Below are 17,851 nucleotides of genomic sequence, written 5' to 3'. Positions count from 1 at the left end.
CTAATGAAGTTGTCTTCTGCTCCTCGTACTGGTGGTGGTGGAAACATTTATTGACAAATACAGAGGGGGGGGCAAACCCCCTAGCATGGCACGAGGCAACCCTTAGGGGGCTGCCCTTACAAGGCAAAGGACAGCCTTTGGTGGGCTATCAGCTTTAGGGCGTTAATTATGCGGCGCTGGTCAGCAGCAGCGGAGCTGGCCAGGAGAGTCTCCCAGTATGACTCCGCCGTGGTTGGGGATGGAGTGTGTGGGAAGCTAGGACAATTGAGCAGGACATGAAGGAAGTCTCCCGGTTTCCCGCAGAGCTTACAAGAAGAAAGGAATTGATCGGGGTAGCGGGCATGACAGAGAATAGGGTAGGGAGCAGTTCGGGTCTGGAGTCTGCGCCAGTGGGAGGCCTAGGTTAAGGTTAGGGAGGGAGCCGGCAGTGCATAAACGCGCCGGGTATCTGAGTAGTAGGCAAGAATATCTTTGAACGTGAGCAGACGCTCCTGCGATGGTGGAGGAGGTCCAAATCCGGCCCGGAAAGTGAGACTTTGGGCGAGGGAGTGGACTTCCTCATTACCCGGGAGGCCTGCGTGTGCGGGGGTCCAGATAAGGGTTACGGGGTGGGTGGGGTGGTAGAAGCGTAGAAGCTGAGCCGCGGTGCGGGATATCAGGCCTTTGGCGAAATTGGATTGTGCGGATTTTGAGTCGGAGATAATTTTGGTGGGAGAGGTAGAGATGAGAGCGAGTGCAATGGCCGTTTCCTCTGCAATTTCCGATCAGTCTGTGGTGACGGATCTTGATGCGATTAGTCGGGCCTGAGAATTAGCGACGGCGAGAACCATGCGGCAGCCCGACGAGTACGCTGCCGCGTCCACGCAGGCTACCTCGGAACTGTTGCCGTAGAGCTTATGCAGGGCTTTGGCGCGGGCTGTCATGCGTTCTCCGTCGTGCTCGCGATGCATGTTCTTAGGGATTGGAAGGATGATGAGATGGGAGCTTAGGTCTGGAGGTAGGGGAACCCCCTCGGTAGGATGGGTGATTGGGGTGATGCCTAGCTGACAGAGTAGAGTGCGGCCTGCCTCGGTACTCGACAGGCGAGTCAGCTGTGCTGTTAGGGTGGCTTCTGCCAGCTCCTCAGACGTGTTGTGGGTACTGAGGTTTAGGAGCCGGGTAGTAGAGGTGCTGGGGGGTAGGCATAGGTTACAGGTCTGGGACAGGCTCATGTTGCCGTTCAGCTTGTTACAAAGATTCCCAATTTTAGCGAGATAGAGTTGCAGCATGCGTCTCAACCTCCTTGTTGAGCCGGGCAAACCGGCGTGTGAGTGTTCTATTCCAGCGCTAACGCCGCCACCTCTGTTCGAGACCCGCCTTGGCCCCCCATAGGTGCAGGAGATGGGAATCCATCGCGTCTGCACGGCAGTCAGTCCTCTGGGAGTTGGCTAGTCACGGCGCGGACGTCACGCTGGAGTTGGTTACACCAAGTAACTATGCCTGAGATGGTGTGTAGAGTGCGGGCTGCTCGGGAGATGCGGAACGAGTCCCACTTTGTGATGGTAGCATCACGAGAGGGTCTACGTGTTGGGACTGCTTGTAGGAGAATCTCGATAATGTAGTGATCACTACCCAAATTCTCCTGGGTGTTACACCACGCAGCGTGAGGGAGGCGGTGGGTGAAGGTGAGGTCAGGAGTAGTGTCTGCGTAGACGCTGTTCCCGGTGCGAGTAGGGGTGGTGGGGTCTGTAAGAAGGGAGAAGCCGGCCTGCTGAGCTGCGAGCCATACCCTGCGCCCCTTGCGGGTGTCGGCTGTGTAGCTCAAGGCCGTGTGCGGGGCGTTGAAGTCCCCTACAATCATAAGGGGGTAATTGTGTGCGGCTCGCTTGGCAAGCGTGAATAGTCGGTCGAAATCGTGCCGCAGGCACTTCGGGTGGCTGTATACGTTGAGGATGAAGAGACTAGTATCCCGAGTGCACTGCGCCACGAGCTCGATGAGGAGATCTATTTCGGGGACGTCTAAGGGGTAGGAGATAGTAGTGAGCGCACGGCGTACAAGAAATGCAACCCGAGAGGGTGTAGGAGAAAAGAGGACGATGGGCACGTAGCTTGGTAGGGTAAGGGGATTGGAGGGCTCTTGCAGCGCGAGCACGTCGGGGCTGTCTGCCCGAGCTAGGAACTGGTGAAGCAGCCCCCGCTTGGAACCAAGGCCTCGACAGTTCCACTGCCAGATGGTGAGGCTAGTGCGTGGTCTCGCCATCACTGAAGCTGTCGTTTGCAGTGTAAGAGTTGGAGACGGTGTGGAGCCGGGCTTTCTTTTTAGGCCGCACGGCAGCAGAGGCTGTCGCGTGGCGAGACTCTTGCTCCTTAAATCGCTCGTCAATTTGGTGAGCAAATTCGTCTAGACAGGTAGTGAGGTTGGCGAATTGATTTGTGAAGGCCTGTATGGCCGTCTGCACCGCGGCCTGAATTCTCGCCTCCATGAGCTGCTCGAAATTGGGAGGCAGGACTGGCGTTCCCTCGGTCGGGGTTGGTGTGGGCAGGGAGGTAGTGGGTGTTGCGGCCCGCTTCCTGGACGGCAGTTCGCGAGTAGGGAGAGGTGGTGGTGGAAGAGTGGGGAGCGGCCGGGGCCGCTGGTGCCGGGGTAGGGGTTTGGGCCTGCTGGTGGGCATGCTGCTGTGCCTGGAGGCGGAGGTTGGTGGTTTGGAGGGAGACGAGCTGCGCGCGGACACGCATCAGCTCTTCATAGAGGGGGTTGGCAGAGTCCTGGGAAACTACGCCTGCCCAGCGCACCTCATTGGTGCAGCGGCCGGGTGCTTGGGTAGGTGGTCTCGATGGGACTGGAGGCGGTGGTGGCCTGGTTCCAGTCCAGGAGCGGGACCGGGCCTTGGGCTTGTGAGGGTGGAAGGCTGTTTTGGTGCGGCAGGCTGCAGCACCGTAAAGGACTTCGATGTGAGCTGCGGGCCCTGGGGCGTGCGGGTCGTGGAGCGGCTGCGGTGTTGGGGTGGAGCTTGACTGATGGGAGTCTGGCGGGCGTTTGCCTCGGCGGCTCGCTTGGCATCCCGGTACCTCTTTTTGACGAGGTATGGGGTGCGGAAGCGCGCTTTGCACGTTCTGTCCGCCGTCAGGTGTGCTTTACCGCAGACCTTGCACTGCGGCGTACAGGAGTGGTCCTCAGGGGGTGCACTTGGTGGCAGGCGTGACAGCGGCATTGCTTGGGAGCCGGGCACACATCCGCACGGTGGCCGAGTGCGCCGCAGTTACGGCAGGGCTCGATCTTCTTTTTGAAGAGGTACAGCACCTATAGAGTACAAAGGAGTAGTAGTGCTTGGGCACCCAGTCTGGTACTGGCCCGACCTGACAGATCGGTCATATAACTATAGTGTCTAGCGATTGCGGCAACAGGGGAATTCCCTTGCCGGCCGAACCCTGACCCGCGGTTTTCGCAGCCGTTTACAGAGCCCGTGTCTGGCTACAGCAGCGATGTCCTGGGACCCGGTCACCCCCGGGTTTCCCACGCCTCCGCTGCTATCCAAGATTCGCGATTCGCACCCGTGGATCCAGGAAGGAGTCGCGGTCGCCGGCCGCGTAAAGCTATGTCATGCAACTACCGAGATAAACAAAGCGTGGGCGGGCTGCACCCGGGAAGAACAGAGGTTCGGCGGCAGGTGTGAGTTTGAACGGAGCAGTGACTGTACGTCGTCGCAATTTCGAGCTCCCGCGGTCTTCCGAGGGCTCCGCGTATTTCCGGGCAGTCGTGTGCGGCGGGCCCATTCATAACGGCTTGGGAGCCATAAGTGTGCCGCGCGCGGCCACAACCGGGACGTTGCGACCATCGTTTCTTATATTTTTCGTGTTACTTGGAATTGTAACAAAAATATATCACTCTTATTGAACAACACCTGCATCATCTTGTGAAACTCCTATTGGAGGCCGCTCTCATCCGCGATAGGACCAATAAAGAAGACCACAGGACATCAGCGGAACATTACTGTGCCTATAGGTACAGATACAGTACCTGTAAATATAATACCACTAGGTAAGAACTTATGCATACTGGCCCGATCTACCACCAGGTCTATCCCCGATGTTCAACGCCGTTAATGAGACTAGTGAAAACCCAGGAAGCAGTATTTGATACCTCGAGAGGGTGATCATTCCCAACTTTAAATGCGCTTTGGTTAGAGCAGTGTTGTCTGGTCTGGCAACCTAAGCGACCGAGGCAGTCACACTGGGACCGGTCGTTACCATGGAGGATATTATTGTTGTTGTTGTCTGGTTGGAAGCTGCCGTCACACCGCTGGTGCAGCCCTCTCTGTGGACAAACTTTGCATTGGTGATCATCAGCCTGTGGTATTGCGGCCGGCAGGCGTCGTAAGGTGCCTACGCTTTACTTGTTTATCTGTTTGGAAGCGGACCAGTGTACATCGAAGATTGGCAGGACAAGCTGTGTGAGGCGCTAAAGCGCGGCTAGTCGAGCAGGCTCAGTGGCCTCAGTGCGCTCTTTCATTAGGTCAGAGGTCACAGTCCGTGGTCTGTGACTTGGGCACTGATGCGCTGCGAGACACAAGGCAGCCAAGGATCGCCGGGTCACGACGAACCCGAGAACACGCAGGGCACCAGGAGCACCGGCGGCAGGTGAGTCAGCCGCCAAGTGAGCGGCGGCGGGCATTGTAGGCCGCACGCGGCCGCTGTCGGAGCCGGCAGGCTTGACACCAGCAGCGCAGCAGGTCGGGGGCAGCCGGGAGCACGCGACGGGGTCCGGTGGCACGTTGGGGCGCGGTGGCGGCAGTAGTTGCGCGGGGCGGGGCCTTGCCGGCGGGGGGGACCCGCGCGGGAGTAGGCCACGCGCCCCGCTCGGCGGGGAGCGTGCCGGCACAGCGGCGGCCGCCGGAAGCTGCCGTCCGCGGCGCGCTGCTCAGTCAGTCGCCGCCGGAGCCGGTTCCGGGCACGAGCAGGAGAGCACTTTCGCTTTTTCGCTGTCGCTGTGTGGGCCCGCGCGCGCGACTCACCGGAGGGCACATGATGAGGCTCCGCCGCGGACGGGAACCCGAGTGGCCGCTCTGAGCTCCTGCCTCTGGACGGAGCCTTCGGGAGGAGGCTCATCCCGGGCTGGGCTGCCTCGCTCCCTTTCCTTCCCGAGGACGGCGACCTTGGCGGCGGGGCGGCCGAGCGGCGTCCGCCGGGGCCCCCTCCGCAGTCTGCTCGCCCGCGCCTCTTGTCGCAGCTGTGTGTGAGTGCGCGTGTCCCTCCCGCGGGGAGCCCGCCGCCATGCTCAAGGGATGGTTCGACGCCTTCCGCACCGAAGGCGGACCGACGCTCTACGCGTACGCCAACCGGACCGCGGTGACCGAGGACTTGCGGAATATCCTAATCTACGTGTGCTTCTCCACGCTCTTCATAGCCTTCGTCATCGTCTTCCCAGGAATACGCAAAGAGGTGAGCACCCAGACCGTCATGCTTGTACGCGTACGCTTTCAGCCGCTCTCGGCGCGCCCGCAAAGACGCCGAGGTGTTGCATTACGCTCGAGCATAGTGTTTGGGCAACACGTTTCAAAGATCGCATACAGAGTCCTGCAGAAATGTTGGCACCACTTTGAGAGAGGCATCACCGTTTGGACTCATTCTGGCTTCTAGGGGATCGATCACATTTCGGACAAGATCAGCCGTCCGGTGAAATTGCAGTTCAGATTGGTGAATGTATCAACGCGAACTTTTTTCGTTTGATAGCACGTTTGTACATCCTTAACAGGAAATTTCACTGAACAGTGTTAGTGCCTGTGCGCGCTTTTTCTTTGAATAGGATGAGCACACGTTCACGTTCTTGTATGTGCTTGCTCTAGATGTTGATCTCTTCGGTTCAAGACGCCGGCGTTGTCCGAACGGACGTTCCTATTTCATTGCATAACGTTCAAAGCTGCTTCCCATCTCTAAATTTCTGTAACAACTGAAGGCACTGTTCGCTCATTAGCCACAAACCAGGTCAGGGTTACTCGCAGCTCCGCATTCCCGGCCACGACTTTCATATGGTGCTTCCAGTGAGGAAGCATATGAGCTACGCAAGGTGTAGCTTTGAGTACTCCTTTCTCCAAAGTTTACCGAATACTGGATGCTGGGGCTACACCGAGATAGGTGGAGGCTAGACGGCGCTCTGTAAAACATCTCCAGCGGGCAAGAGCGTTCGGTGCATTCGGTGGCTAAGTATAGTCTTCAGTGTGGCGAGGTCTTCAACTTCGCTACTCAGACGTTAGCATACATACCTAAATCCGGCGTTTTGTCATGCTTACGGCAATGCCTTTCGGGCCCACTAGCGGCTTCATAAGCTGTTCTGTCGAGTGCATGACGCAGTCGAAGAGGTGCCGCAGCACTTGCGAAGGCAGCAACTGCGCGGAGCACTTCGGAGCACTAAGATTTAATTTCCATGCCCGATTGAAGACTCATCGTAGCATTAACGCATTTGATTCGGTTTTTTACTTCTCAAATGTTTCACCACCACCAGCCCAACAATGTGGGCTTCCTGTGCTGTTCCGTACTTGAAGGGCAGCTCGGAGACTTCCATTCCTCATCTCTCCTCTTTCTTCATTGCTGGTCCCCTTCCCCACATGTAGGGTAGCCAAACGGGCATTGCCTGGTTAACCTTACTGACCTACCTTCCTTGTCTCTTCCTGGTTTTCTAAAGCTGAATCATCGGCCGTTGTTTGGGTAGTAGCGTGCCCTCTGCTGGGTTCCGTCCCGCAGACTGCTCACTCTGCCTTCTCTCGGTCGAAATAAACGACGCCTCAGACATCCGCGGTCCTCCAGCGGCCGGGTGAGGGGCGCCTACGGACGAAAGCCGCCGTGTCCACTCTCGCTTTTCTTCGGCGGCGCTCGTTCCCCCGACTGCCTCGGAGGGCGCGCGGCCAGGTTCCCACCGGGGGAAAGTGCGCGGACCGTTCGTCAGGAGAAACACACCGGCGCGAGAGCGCGCACCGAGAGCGCCGCAAGGCCCGACGTTCTTGAGTAAAACCGTGACTTCCTTGACACAGTTTCGTCCGCAGCGGCGGCGATGATAGCGTCATCTCGTTTTATCCCGCCTCTTTAGGCTAACAGCCCGCAGCCGCTTCGCGTAACAGCGCCGAGAGAATGAGTAAAAAGACGGCGCGCGTTTAGGCAGCAACACGCATCGCAGCTCCTCGAGCGGACGCACTTCCACACCACAGTGTGCGGAATGCGGCGCCTCGTGTACGGACCTGGGAGAGCGGACGCCCTCTCTGCGCGCCCTCTGTAATCCTGCATGCCCCAGCTGACCACGTACGCAGATACTTCCAACACCGCCGCGGAGAGGCACCCAGCTCCCTAGCCAGGCTCTTTTTTTTTTCTACATGAATATGTAATGAGGCGTCGGTACTGGGTTATTCCGGTTACTCCTTACCACAGATGCAGTATACTCCTTTCGAGGGGCAAGAAACACTGCTACGCCTCGCATTCAGGACCCTTTCAATAGAGTTTATTGCTTTTAAGCGCTGGGATGGATGGGAAGCCTTTTCATTCCCGATTATAACAGAACGATTAGCATGGGCTTTAAAGAACATTGCCCCAAAAACTGTATTGCGCTAACAGGCGCGGGTACGTGCACAGGAAGCGCGCATGCTGAGTTTATTACGAAGAATGATGACATATGTACTTACACTAAACCAAGAAGCCATCAATACTCAAGGAACTGGTAGCGCCGAACTGTTTTCTCGAGGATGCACCTACAGCAAGTAGCCCCGCTCGTCGCTGCTTTTCTCGTTTGCTCTTGGCATTTGTGTTGTGTGCCTGCTTCTATTTCCTTTCCAAAGAAAGAAAGAAACTGAGAAAGATATCAGGCGCTGAATTTTTCTTTAAGGCGCTGATGACAGCTGTGATCGGAACGGTAAGCGGCTGTGCGTGGTCCTCACAGAAAGTTCAGACATGCTGCTACATGACCGTAACGGTAATAATGTTTAAAAGATGGGAGTTAACGTCGTCAATTGGCAGTCGATTGCCTTGCACGAACTCACGCAGTGCGCTCGGGGGGTGACTTCCTTTGTACATCTCACATTGTTGCATTTAATTTTGCGTTCTCGCTTTTCCAACAGGAACAAATGCCGCCTTGTTCTCTCCATCGCCCATTCCAATGACCCCAGCGTTTAGTCGGGCCGTTCACGGAAGCTCTGGTTCGCACGCCTTCCGTACTGTTTCTTCCGCTGGCGTCGTCTGCCTTTGCTGTGCTCTTCTCGCATCGCGGACGCTTCGTCTAAGGCGTCTTAACCGAAGCGGTTCTAAATAGCTGGAACCACCGTTTACACGCTGTCATGTTTGCCTGCGGTTTTAACTCCGGCGGAAGCATCAGTGTATCGCCATATATGCGCGAGAGAAAAAGCGCTCTAAGCTGAGACTGAGTGCTCACCGGAGATAAATATCTTTTTTTTTTTGTAAGAAGTAGTTCACCTAAAATGGAGATGAATTTTCTCACCTCCCCCTCGCTCTCGAGCATTAGTCTGGTGCATTAGAAACGACTCAATACATCCCGAGGAAAGCTTTCTTCCCACATTGATCTAGCCATCCATCTATCTCACAGAAACCAATTCGTTACTCACTGGGACTGGTCAGTCTTGCGCTTTCAAATGTTTTATTGCGAAATACTTTCGTGCCCCAGGCAACCCAGGGAGTCGAGTGGCAGGTCAGCACAGAGGCCTTCCGCTGTTCACGGGCATCCCGCAGAAACTGAGTGAAGTGGGAAGCAAAGCGGCCGCCGTCTGCGCTGAGAAAGACGGCGCGCCTCCGTGGAGCGGCGGCGGCGGGTGCCGCTCGGGGTGTTTTGTAAATACGGGGCCCGGCGTGTCCGCAGGGAAAGCGCTCCGCTTCCCCGTCCGCCGGCGTTTTCTGCCAAGGTCGGCGGCGCTCTCCCTCGCGCCGCGAGAGGGGTCGCTCGCAAGCCGGCTCCGCTGGCCTCCCCTCCCCGCGCGTATGCAAATTGGAGCGCGGCTTCGCCCGGGGACCTTCGCGCCACCCCGATCCGCCCCGAGAAAGTGAAAGCCGCGCTTTGATTGAGACGGAGCACCGGCCAAAAAGCGCCACGCTACATGTGCGCGGCATCAGGTCCGAGGCGAGCGCTTTCAGCGGGGCCCTCGTTTGCTACGACCACCGCAGAGCAACGACAAATGCTTTGTTTGCCCGAAAGCGCGCCTCTGTCACTGTGTGCTACACAACACGTTGTGCAGGCGGCCTAATTTCCTGTCTTCGCTGCTGCAGCTCACATTTCCTCTGTGTTTTGCCGCAGCTTCTCTTCCTTTCGAAGAGCTTCTTCATGAGTGAGCGTTCTCCCACCTGCTTTCGTCTTCGCCTTGCAGCTGATTAATGAAGCAGTTAACGTGCTGTGTGCATCTCTGGGGCATTTTTACGCTAAAGCTCGAGGCTTATCGTATCCGCTCTGAATATAGATCGTCAATGGCCAACGAAGAAAACAAGGTATACGAAATGCTAACTCACCCACTGCAAGAAACCAAGAGAGGAAATTAAAAAAAAACATTTAATTGATCGGAAATAGAGAGCCGTATGAAGTACTCGAACGCAGAAGTTGTCCGTGGTTTAAATTGATTTTTCTGTTCACTTCAAAACAAAAGGAAATCTGTTTCCATGTTCACTTCTCACGCACGTACAATGCTTGTCGCCAGTCTGCTACAAACTCCATGTACTGCGAAGCACAACACTGCAATTAATACTGACGGCTTTCACATTCTCTCTTTTTTCTTTTTTGTTTTAATCGGTTGTGCGCATGAAACGACTAAAGAACGCGCAGCACGCGCAGTGCGACGCTTCGTCAAGCAGCGTTTTTCCAGTCATTTTCGTTAGACTAGCGGGATGGTACGTGTTGCCGCTTGCTGCCAAAGTAAAGCTGGGCAACATGTCTCCCTCCCTGAGGGTCTGTACGTTTTTTTTTTATTAGAACATGGAAAAAGCGGCAACACAGGTATTCTTTCTGTACTGATTTTTCAAGCATATCACTCGGCAGTTTTTCCCCGTGATAGAAGTCCACACGTTGCTTCCATCAAAGATGGTAGAACGTTGATGAATCGCATGTCTATCTTCCACACCCAAACAAGTCACTTCTGCTGCATTAGTTGTTCGTCAAGTCACGCAGAAGGGCCTGCACGTGTCTCTCCCCGATATCACAGGATGCTAGGAGCGCTCGTGAGCAGGAGGCGTCATGTTGGCATGAGATCAAAAGTGGGGCGTAAAGAGCTTCGCGGTCATGCTGCCTGTGTGACGAAAACAGGGTATAAGGCATCCTGTGCCGCGCAGGAAGTTGACTTCCAGTCTTCCGAACACACGCGTGATCAAAAGCGACCAAACAAAGGGAAAAAATTGTGTGCATTAATTTATGGATAGCAGTAACTTATCTTCGCGATCATTGCCTTTACCATATCAGGAAACATCAATGCCGGAAAGCTTGAGAAGGGTTTTTTTGGGTTCTATATCACTGTTGAATTGTTTTTTTTTCAGTAATCAGTATTTTTGATCCTGCATCTGCATAATTTGCTTATTTATCTCTTGCTGACGTCAGGTTTCCATGCAGTATTGCAAAAGACGTTGTTATCGGAAAGCTCTGCACTCAAACTAGGCAAGGCCATGCGGAAGGACCCTTACCGGCTCTTTTGCTTTCTAATGTATATAAGCGTATTTCTTCGGTTCACCTCTTGGCGAATGATGCAGCCATATGAAAGATGTGCTATGCGACTGTTTGCAGCTTTGAAAAATGGCAAGTGGTCTAACAAGGAGGAAGCAAGCTTGCTGTTAGGGGAAATGGCTTCGCACGTTCTTATAGCACCTCACAAGGCCGAGGTACAGATCATGGTTGAAACCCGCTGATCTGCAAGCATAGTGGAGTGTACGACAAAGCCGATTCGACAGAGAAATTTATTGACAATCGCATTCACGATTATACTAGTAACAGCTCAGTTGTGATGGTCTCAACGGAACTTCTGAGCAGCGATTAATGCTTCCATGCACCAACACGTCTCCAGAGGTTTTTTGTACTTTGGCCAAATGTGGTGCCACTATTGGGGAGAAAAGACTCCACGACACGCGAAATTCAGTCTGTGCTCTTACTCACAATGTTTTAGAACGGCAGCCTCATTTCATTGCCACATATATTATTGAGCCTGTTAGTTCGACTTTCACCCCACGTGGGGTTTCGAGCCGCCCACCGATCAAAATAGCAATCGCCTTGAGGGGCCGCTTTCATGTCCTGCAGTGTCAATACTCGAATTACTTGTTCAGCTGAATTCTTGGCACAAGACGCATATCACATATCGCCTCTGTATTTTACGCTGCAATCGAACCAATTGCCCGAAGAAAAACTAATGAATTAGGGTGACAACTTGGGGACAGTTTTTCATATTCTTACTTCACTGATGGCAACCCTTTTTCCGCAATCTGCCGATACGAGAGCACCAAAAAGTAGATATAGTACTAAAAAGGACGTGTTTTCACGGCTGTACTGCGGATTAAACACTCTTACATCACGTGGATGTTGCCTTATTAAAGCTTGTAGATCCGGGCACTGTCCATAACAGGTTCATTGCCTGCATGTTTAGAGCGGTAATGATTGTTCGTCCATTTGTGGCGCTTGTATGATTTCTTTGGGCCACTGACGGTCTGAACGTTTTGTGGAAGGCCTTGCCCGGTCAAGGAGCATCATTTGAGAAGACTGATGGCATGTGTGGCGGTCCCCAAACTCGCCACTTTCTAGTGTTTAGGTAATGCTGCTGTGGGAGGTAGAAACTATAGTTCATTTATACGATTGCGTGATTTATACCCGGCTATGGTAGGCATAGCTTGTGACATGAGGTGAAAGCCGTCGGTGGACGTTGACGCCGCGATCGCTGACATTATTTCATTTACGATACTGAAAACGTCGTTGAAGAATAACTCGGGAAAAAACGTCAACAGAGCCATCAGAAAACAGAAATGTAGCACAAAAGCTAGATCCCTGAAACAATCACACAGCAGAGGAGTCATTCCATGCCACAAATCTACAAACAATGACATCGCGAAAGCAGTGGCATATATGTTCGCTCTGCTCTGGCAGCAGAACGAGTCGATCAGCTGCACGCTCGCAGAACACGAGGTGCCCAGAGCTGGACTGCATGTACAACGAATCGTGTGGCACGGGGCCCACAAGTCGCGGCGGAGTCTAATGTCAAGTTCGTGCGTTGTAGCCTCCGCCGTCTGTAAGCGCCAACTGGTCCCGTTAATTTCTGCTGCGCGGGGCCGTCACGCACCGAGGCTTGCCCGCAGCCGCCGAGCAACCATGCGAGGCGAAACGAGACTGCTGAGGGCGAGGGGGATCGACGTCCCTGAAATCGTGGCGGCGGCAACCTGGATGCATACGCGATTGAAGCCGCGGCGGCGTCGCACTCGGCCACTTTCATCGAGGCGCCTCTTTTCCGTTTAGGGCGATCGCGAGGCGACGATCTGCGGCGGGATAAGCCGGGCTCGCCCGCGCCGTGGCCTCCACCGCGGCGAGAGCTTTCTCCGCCGACGTTTCCCAGCCCAGAAGCGGGCTTCCGCTGAGCGCGTCGGCGCGGCGTGGCCTCGGAAACGCCGCCTCTCACCAGCTCACCGGTCGGTGTGGTCGTCGACTCGGTTTTCGGAACGCGGTTGGTCTGACTGGGAGCCTATCGTGACTGGCCGGCTAGCTGGATGACGTGCATAGCATGCGTTTTCTCTTTCTTGATGTCACTGGCGGCCGTGCGCGGTGCCAAGTCGGAGAGACGGGGAGTGGGCGAGAGCTTGTGAAAATGGGAGGCCACTTCGTTTAATTCGGGTTGGCCGCACCGTGATTGCAGAGGAAATGAGTGGACTGCTGCTTAAGAAGGAAATGACTGCTCCCGGAGATGAAATCTGAGGAATGCTGCTTCTTACGCAGATATCTCCGGCATGTACTACCAGGCGCTCTCGTCACCTGTAGAACCTTGCTTTTTTAAGCTCTACGTAGCGGTGGCTCATATTGCTGACGAGGCCTAATTGAAACGTTTCAGTGCAATAGGAGGGTTCACTGTCCAGAAGTGCGATACGACGTTTCGTGGTATTGCGATGAATGCTGTCAACATAGTGGCCATTTTCGCGGGAGTACTCAATTGCGGCAAGAGTGCAGAGCGCTCATGATGGGCGTTCCTTTCCCGACAAGGATGCATACAGCCTCAGATCTGGAAAAGGAACTTGTGGTAACAAGAGCACCGTGCGCTGCACGCTCCTCACTGCTCTGCCTGTCTGCGGCTCTTGCAGGCTCTTGAAAGCTATTCCAAAGGAGTGGATTTTGCTCAATCTTGCCGGTTGCTCTGCGGCCATGGCAGGGACAAAACGAATTCTCAGTAATCACCACCATCATAATTAGCCTCACTACGCCCGCTGCAGTACAAAGGCCTCTTCCATATCCCATAGTGCCACTAATAACCCCTGCTTACTTCCTCTAAAACGTCGGACTACCAGTAACCTTGTGTATCCGTACGGGGCTCTGCAAGAAGTCTAAATAAAAGGCACATCGTACTAAAAGGCCGTTGATGATATGCTCAAGGAATATACCGACATAGGAGTAATACCACAAGAGTGAAAAACAATTATAGGACGATGAGAAATGCGATCCAAGAATTTTATGAAAGCATTGGGATTTATCTTGGCTGATTACTTTGATGATGCTGTTACTCTAAACCAGAGGTTTCACACACGCGTCACAATTTCTCCCGAAGATGAAAGTGGGTGGCTGATGGTGCTTCTGGAGGGCGGAGGCGCTGTGTGGAGAAAGGTTGAAGGTGGCAGTGGGTCGACGGGCAGCCTCTAGACTCTGCTGCCTTCTTACAGATGTTTTCTTCTGCGTATATATTTATAGTCTATAGCCTGTTTTTATGCAAAAGTGTGTTAAAAGTGTATGGCCATAAATTTATAGGTTGTGCATAGGCTGTATATAGGATTTGTACTGCCTTCAGAGTAGTGATGATTTGTCCATAAAAATTCTATAGTCTTTATAGACAATAATAGCCTATGGTGAGTCTATAGACTGTCTAAAGAAAGTTTTGTAAGCGGTGCCTGTTGTTGGGTGGAGCTTCTGCAGGGTGGAGGCTTCGCTCTCCGAAGCCAGAGATAGACGCCAACCTCTTACCCACGTGACACTGTTACATAATAATAATAATAATTGGTTTTTGTGGGAAAGAAATGATGCAGTATCTGTCTCATATATCGTTGGACACCTGAACCGCGCCGTAAGGGAAGGGATAAAGGTAGGGGTGAAAGAAGAAAGGAAGAAAGAGGTGCCGAGTGGAGGGCTCCGGAATAATTTCGACCACCTGGGGATCTTTAACGTGCACTGACATCGCACAGCACACGGGCGCCTTAGCGTTTCGCCTCCATAAAAACGCAGGCGCCGCGGTCACTGGTATTGCTTTCGCAGTGAAAAATGACTCAGCTGCATCCTTTCATGGCACCGATGGCGAAACGAACCCAGACGCTCCCTCCCTTTATTAAACCGAAAACATAAATGCGTGACTCCGCTCCGCATGTTCTTAACGTCGCCGAACATCGCCCCAGTGCTGCTCTCGCGAAGATATTTGGCTGCTATCATATGCATGCCAAGGAGCGATGTCACATTTGTGAATTTCTAGAAATACGAGAATATCAAAAAGCAGGCGGGAGGTGCCTAGCATGGTCTCTCACTTGATTCGCCGGTTCAGGGTTGTACCGATTGCGACTGCGTCACCATACGGGACGTGAAAGCACGGACAGTAATTGAGTTCGCACAATATGTCGCGATCAGTCGCTGCGCTATCACGCCCTGCTTCTCACAACTGAAGCATGGTAAAATTGGCTGTTATAGCTGGTTTTATAGTCTATTACCTACTTGGTAAGAAGTTTTCGGGGATAATAAGGTGTCCGCAGCTCGCTAAGGAGGCGGTTGTTTATTGGAGGGATATGGATGAGGCCTTTGTCCTGCAGTGGACGTAGTCATGGTGATTATGACTATTACCTGCATGGACTGCGTAAAAATACAGGGTGTAGTTCTGAAGTATACGCATAAAAGAAGAGGAGCGCAGAAGATGAAACGCGATGCTAGTGCCGTCACCAGCGGCGCTGACAAAGAGGCTGAAACCGGTGACGGGAGCGCAAACGATCGAGACTCCCAGAGGGTTCCGGAGTCTGACGCCGTACGCTGCCACCGCCGCTGCGTCGACTCGAACGACTGTGGTTGTGGTCGCGCACTCGGCGACCTCCGCAACGCCATTGGTAATGCCGTATCTGTTCTTAGGACATGGAACTCGTTTCGGCTAAGACATAACTCGACTAGAAAGGCATTTTTTGCTGGGGCCAGTTCGAGTCGAAATCACGTTTTTTGAAAATCCGGGAGAGAGGGCATTAGAAAGGCTCTTACGAGCCCGTCAATAGAGCCGACCGTACAGAGGTGTCCGGCGAACAATCAAGACTCATGTGATCCGTTTTCGGCGCTGGAGGGTTGGCGGCCATCGCCGCGTCCCGCAAACGAACGCTCTTACATTAAGCGAAGGCCAAAGATAAGCACTGCGCTTGCATTGGACACCCAGCTCAGTCTATAGGCCCGAATGACAAGTCAAGCTCCGGCGCTGTGCGCGGGCCGAACGTAGCCGGTGCTGGAAGTGCAGCCAGCGCGCGTGCAAGTGCGTGACAGGACTGCAGACTGCGCGTGCAGCGACCCTCGCAGTCCACGCCCAAGACACGGCGCCGCAGTAGCTGGTTGCCGAGGCGCCCCCGCGGTTTCCGCTAAGCGCAGTCCGTATTGTGCTCTTTTCATGGTCGTCCGCAGCAGCAGACCGGTCTCGGACGTAGTTCGCCACCCAAGAACGAAATGCTCCTTCGCCCCTTTGGTCACGCAGGCGAAGAAAAGAAAAGGAAAAAGGTCTCCTTTCAACGCTCGTCGCGCTTAGGAGCCGTATTTTCACAGTGCGAGTTGAGCAGGGCTGAAGGGTGCACCGACAAGACTGCGACCGTGCCGCTTTGTTAACGAAAGAAGGGGCGTTCCTTTCATTAAGGCAAACCCACGCTCTCACGCATCGCTTATTCTGTGGCTTGGCATTCCAAGGTCGGGGCGGGTGTCTTTGGCTCGAGGTATTTGTCGAAGCCGTTCGAGAAATGTCGAAAACCGGGCAACAGGAATAAGTGATTCCTGGGCGGTGACCAGAGGCAAGGAACCCCCCTTACTGTTGCCTAGTCATGCGTTACAGTACTATAGGTGAGCTGAGAATGCTGCTTTCATTTGGAACTTGATTAAATTTTATTGTGCGGTCTCTCAGAAGTTGAGTTACATGTCAGGGTGTCTTTACTGTTTTGTGTTCCCATGGAGCCTTGCCCTTTGTTGCGAAAATTACCCGGCTACTTCTCGTACATAACATTCACGCTTGAACCGATCTATGCTCTGCCTGTTTTGGTTTCGAAAGCAACGACAGCCAATGCACTGCGGTACACGAAGGCTTTGTTTCCAAATGCATAGCGCACTTTCTGGGTGCAAAACGGCGTTGCTGTCTCCATGGAATACGCCAAGATAGCGAGAGGCGAAGAAGTGCTAAGCTGACGTGTTGGCCGATGAGAATCCATTTGCGAAGAGGACGTTCTCGAGAGTACGCTGTTCGTGGTATCGACCGGGTGAAGACAAAAATGCTGGAACTTGGCTTACCTTGCGCACAGATCTGCGCCAGCTTGAAGCATTCCAGAAATGCGCTTTACCGGCATGAACAGACAACGAGAAGGGTTCGGTAGTGGTGAAAACGGTCTAGACGAACGTAACTTAAGAGGAACCATTTCTGAAAATGCTGTGGCTCATTAGCTACTGCACTAAAAGCTTACGTGGCCATTCTGCGGCATGCAATTTAGCGGAAGTGTGCATCTGCTTCAGGTAGAACTGAAATGGCTGCAGGAGAACACCCGCATTTCGGAATTGACTGCCAGGATGGCCCCTCGCAAATCGCTAACGCGCCAATCGGGCTCCAATGCGCCCCCATCATTAGCCACCGGCGGGCGGCCGCGCCCTCACGCAACGCGCGGTTTTCCTTTTTCCCGTTTCGTCCCTCTCTATCGGCGCAGCGGGCGCCTCGCGGCGGCGACGTGGAGCACCAATCGTGTCAAGGTGAAACGGCCCGCGGTCATCAACTGGCGGCCACTCCTTGCGGGGATCGATCCCGTGCCGCCATTCATTGCTTGGCCCGGCTCCTTTGTTCCGGCACCCAGCGCTGATACGCCCGGCTGCACTGCTTGTTTCGACCGGTTGGCGGACGTCGGCTGCACCGGCACCGGCACAAAAGGCGACCGGTCGCGTCCAAGCTGGTTGTCTGATAGCGTCCTCGCTGCACGAAGCATGTGGACCCCTTATCCGAGACACGCCCGCGGAAGACTACGAAGGAAACAGAACACGAACCAGAAACACACGCAGCCGTAGTCGTACTGTCGGAAACCTTGGGCCGCCGTGGACACTCTGCGTTCAAAGTTGGCTGTGGTTAGGGCAATGTGATAGTGAAAGCACCATTGTTGAATCTTTGTAAGCGACGGCACGCTGCGACGTTTCTTGTGGCTATTAAAGGGAGGCGTTCCTCCGCATCATTAGTCACGGTGTCTACGGCGTTTGCTTTTCGCGACCACATGGCGACCTCTGTGTGCTGGACAAAAAGGTTTGCTGGGGCAGGGGAAAAGATTGCAAAATAGTGTGTCCGAACCGAGCTACTGGCCATGAGCGAAAATTTATCGCGTGCTTTTCATGCTGAAAATTCTTCGCGATATCAGCACAGTCCTCTCTGATTTCAACACGTGACATGGTTCGCAGAAATGGTGCGATTCGGAACAGAAATCTGGC

At 54.0% G+C, this 17,851-nt stretch overlaps 1 protein-coding gene across 1 annotated transcript in view; it reads left to right on the top strand.

Moving 5' to 3' along the window:
• Positions 1-4,769: 4,769 nt before the first annotated feature.
• LOC144124614 (dual oxidase maturation factor 1-like) overlaps positions 4,770-17,851 on the top strand; it is a 218,390-nt gene continuing 205,308 nt past the window's right edge. The window contains exon 1 of the mRNA XM_077657411.1: positions 4,770-5,418. Within this exon, the coding sequence (XP_077513537.1) occupies positions 5,251-5,418 (168 nt within the window). The 5' untranslated portion in view covers positions 4,770-5,250. The remainder of the gene's footprint in view (positions 5,419-17,851) is intronic.

The sequence above is a fragment of the Amblyomma americanum genome, chromosome 3 (assembly GCF_052857255.1).
Source record: "Amblyomma americanum isolate KBUSLIRL-KWMA chromosome 3, ASM5285725v1, whole genome shotgun sequence".
NCBI classification, from domain to species: Eukaryota; Metazoa; Arthropoda; class Arachnida; order Ixodida; family Ixodidae; genus Amblyomma; species Amblyomma americanum.
Note: the sequence above shows the minus strand (reverse complement) of the source record. Positions and strands in the feature narration are given on the sequence as shown.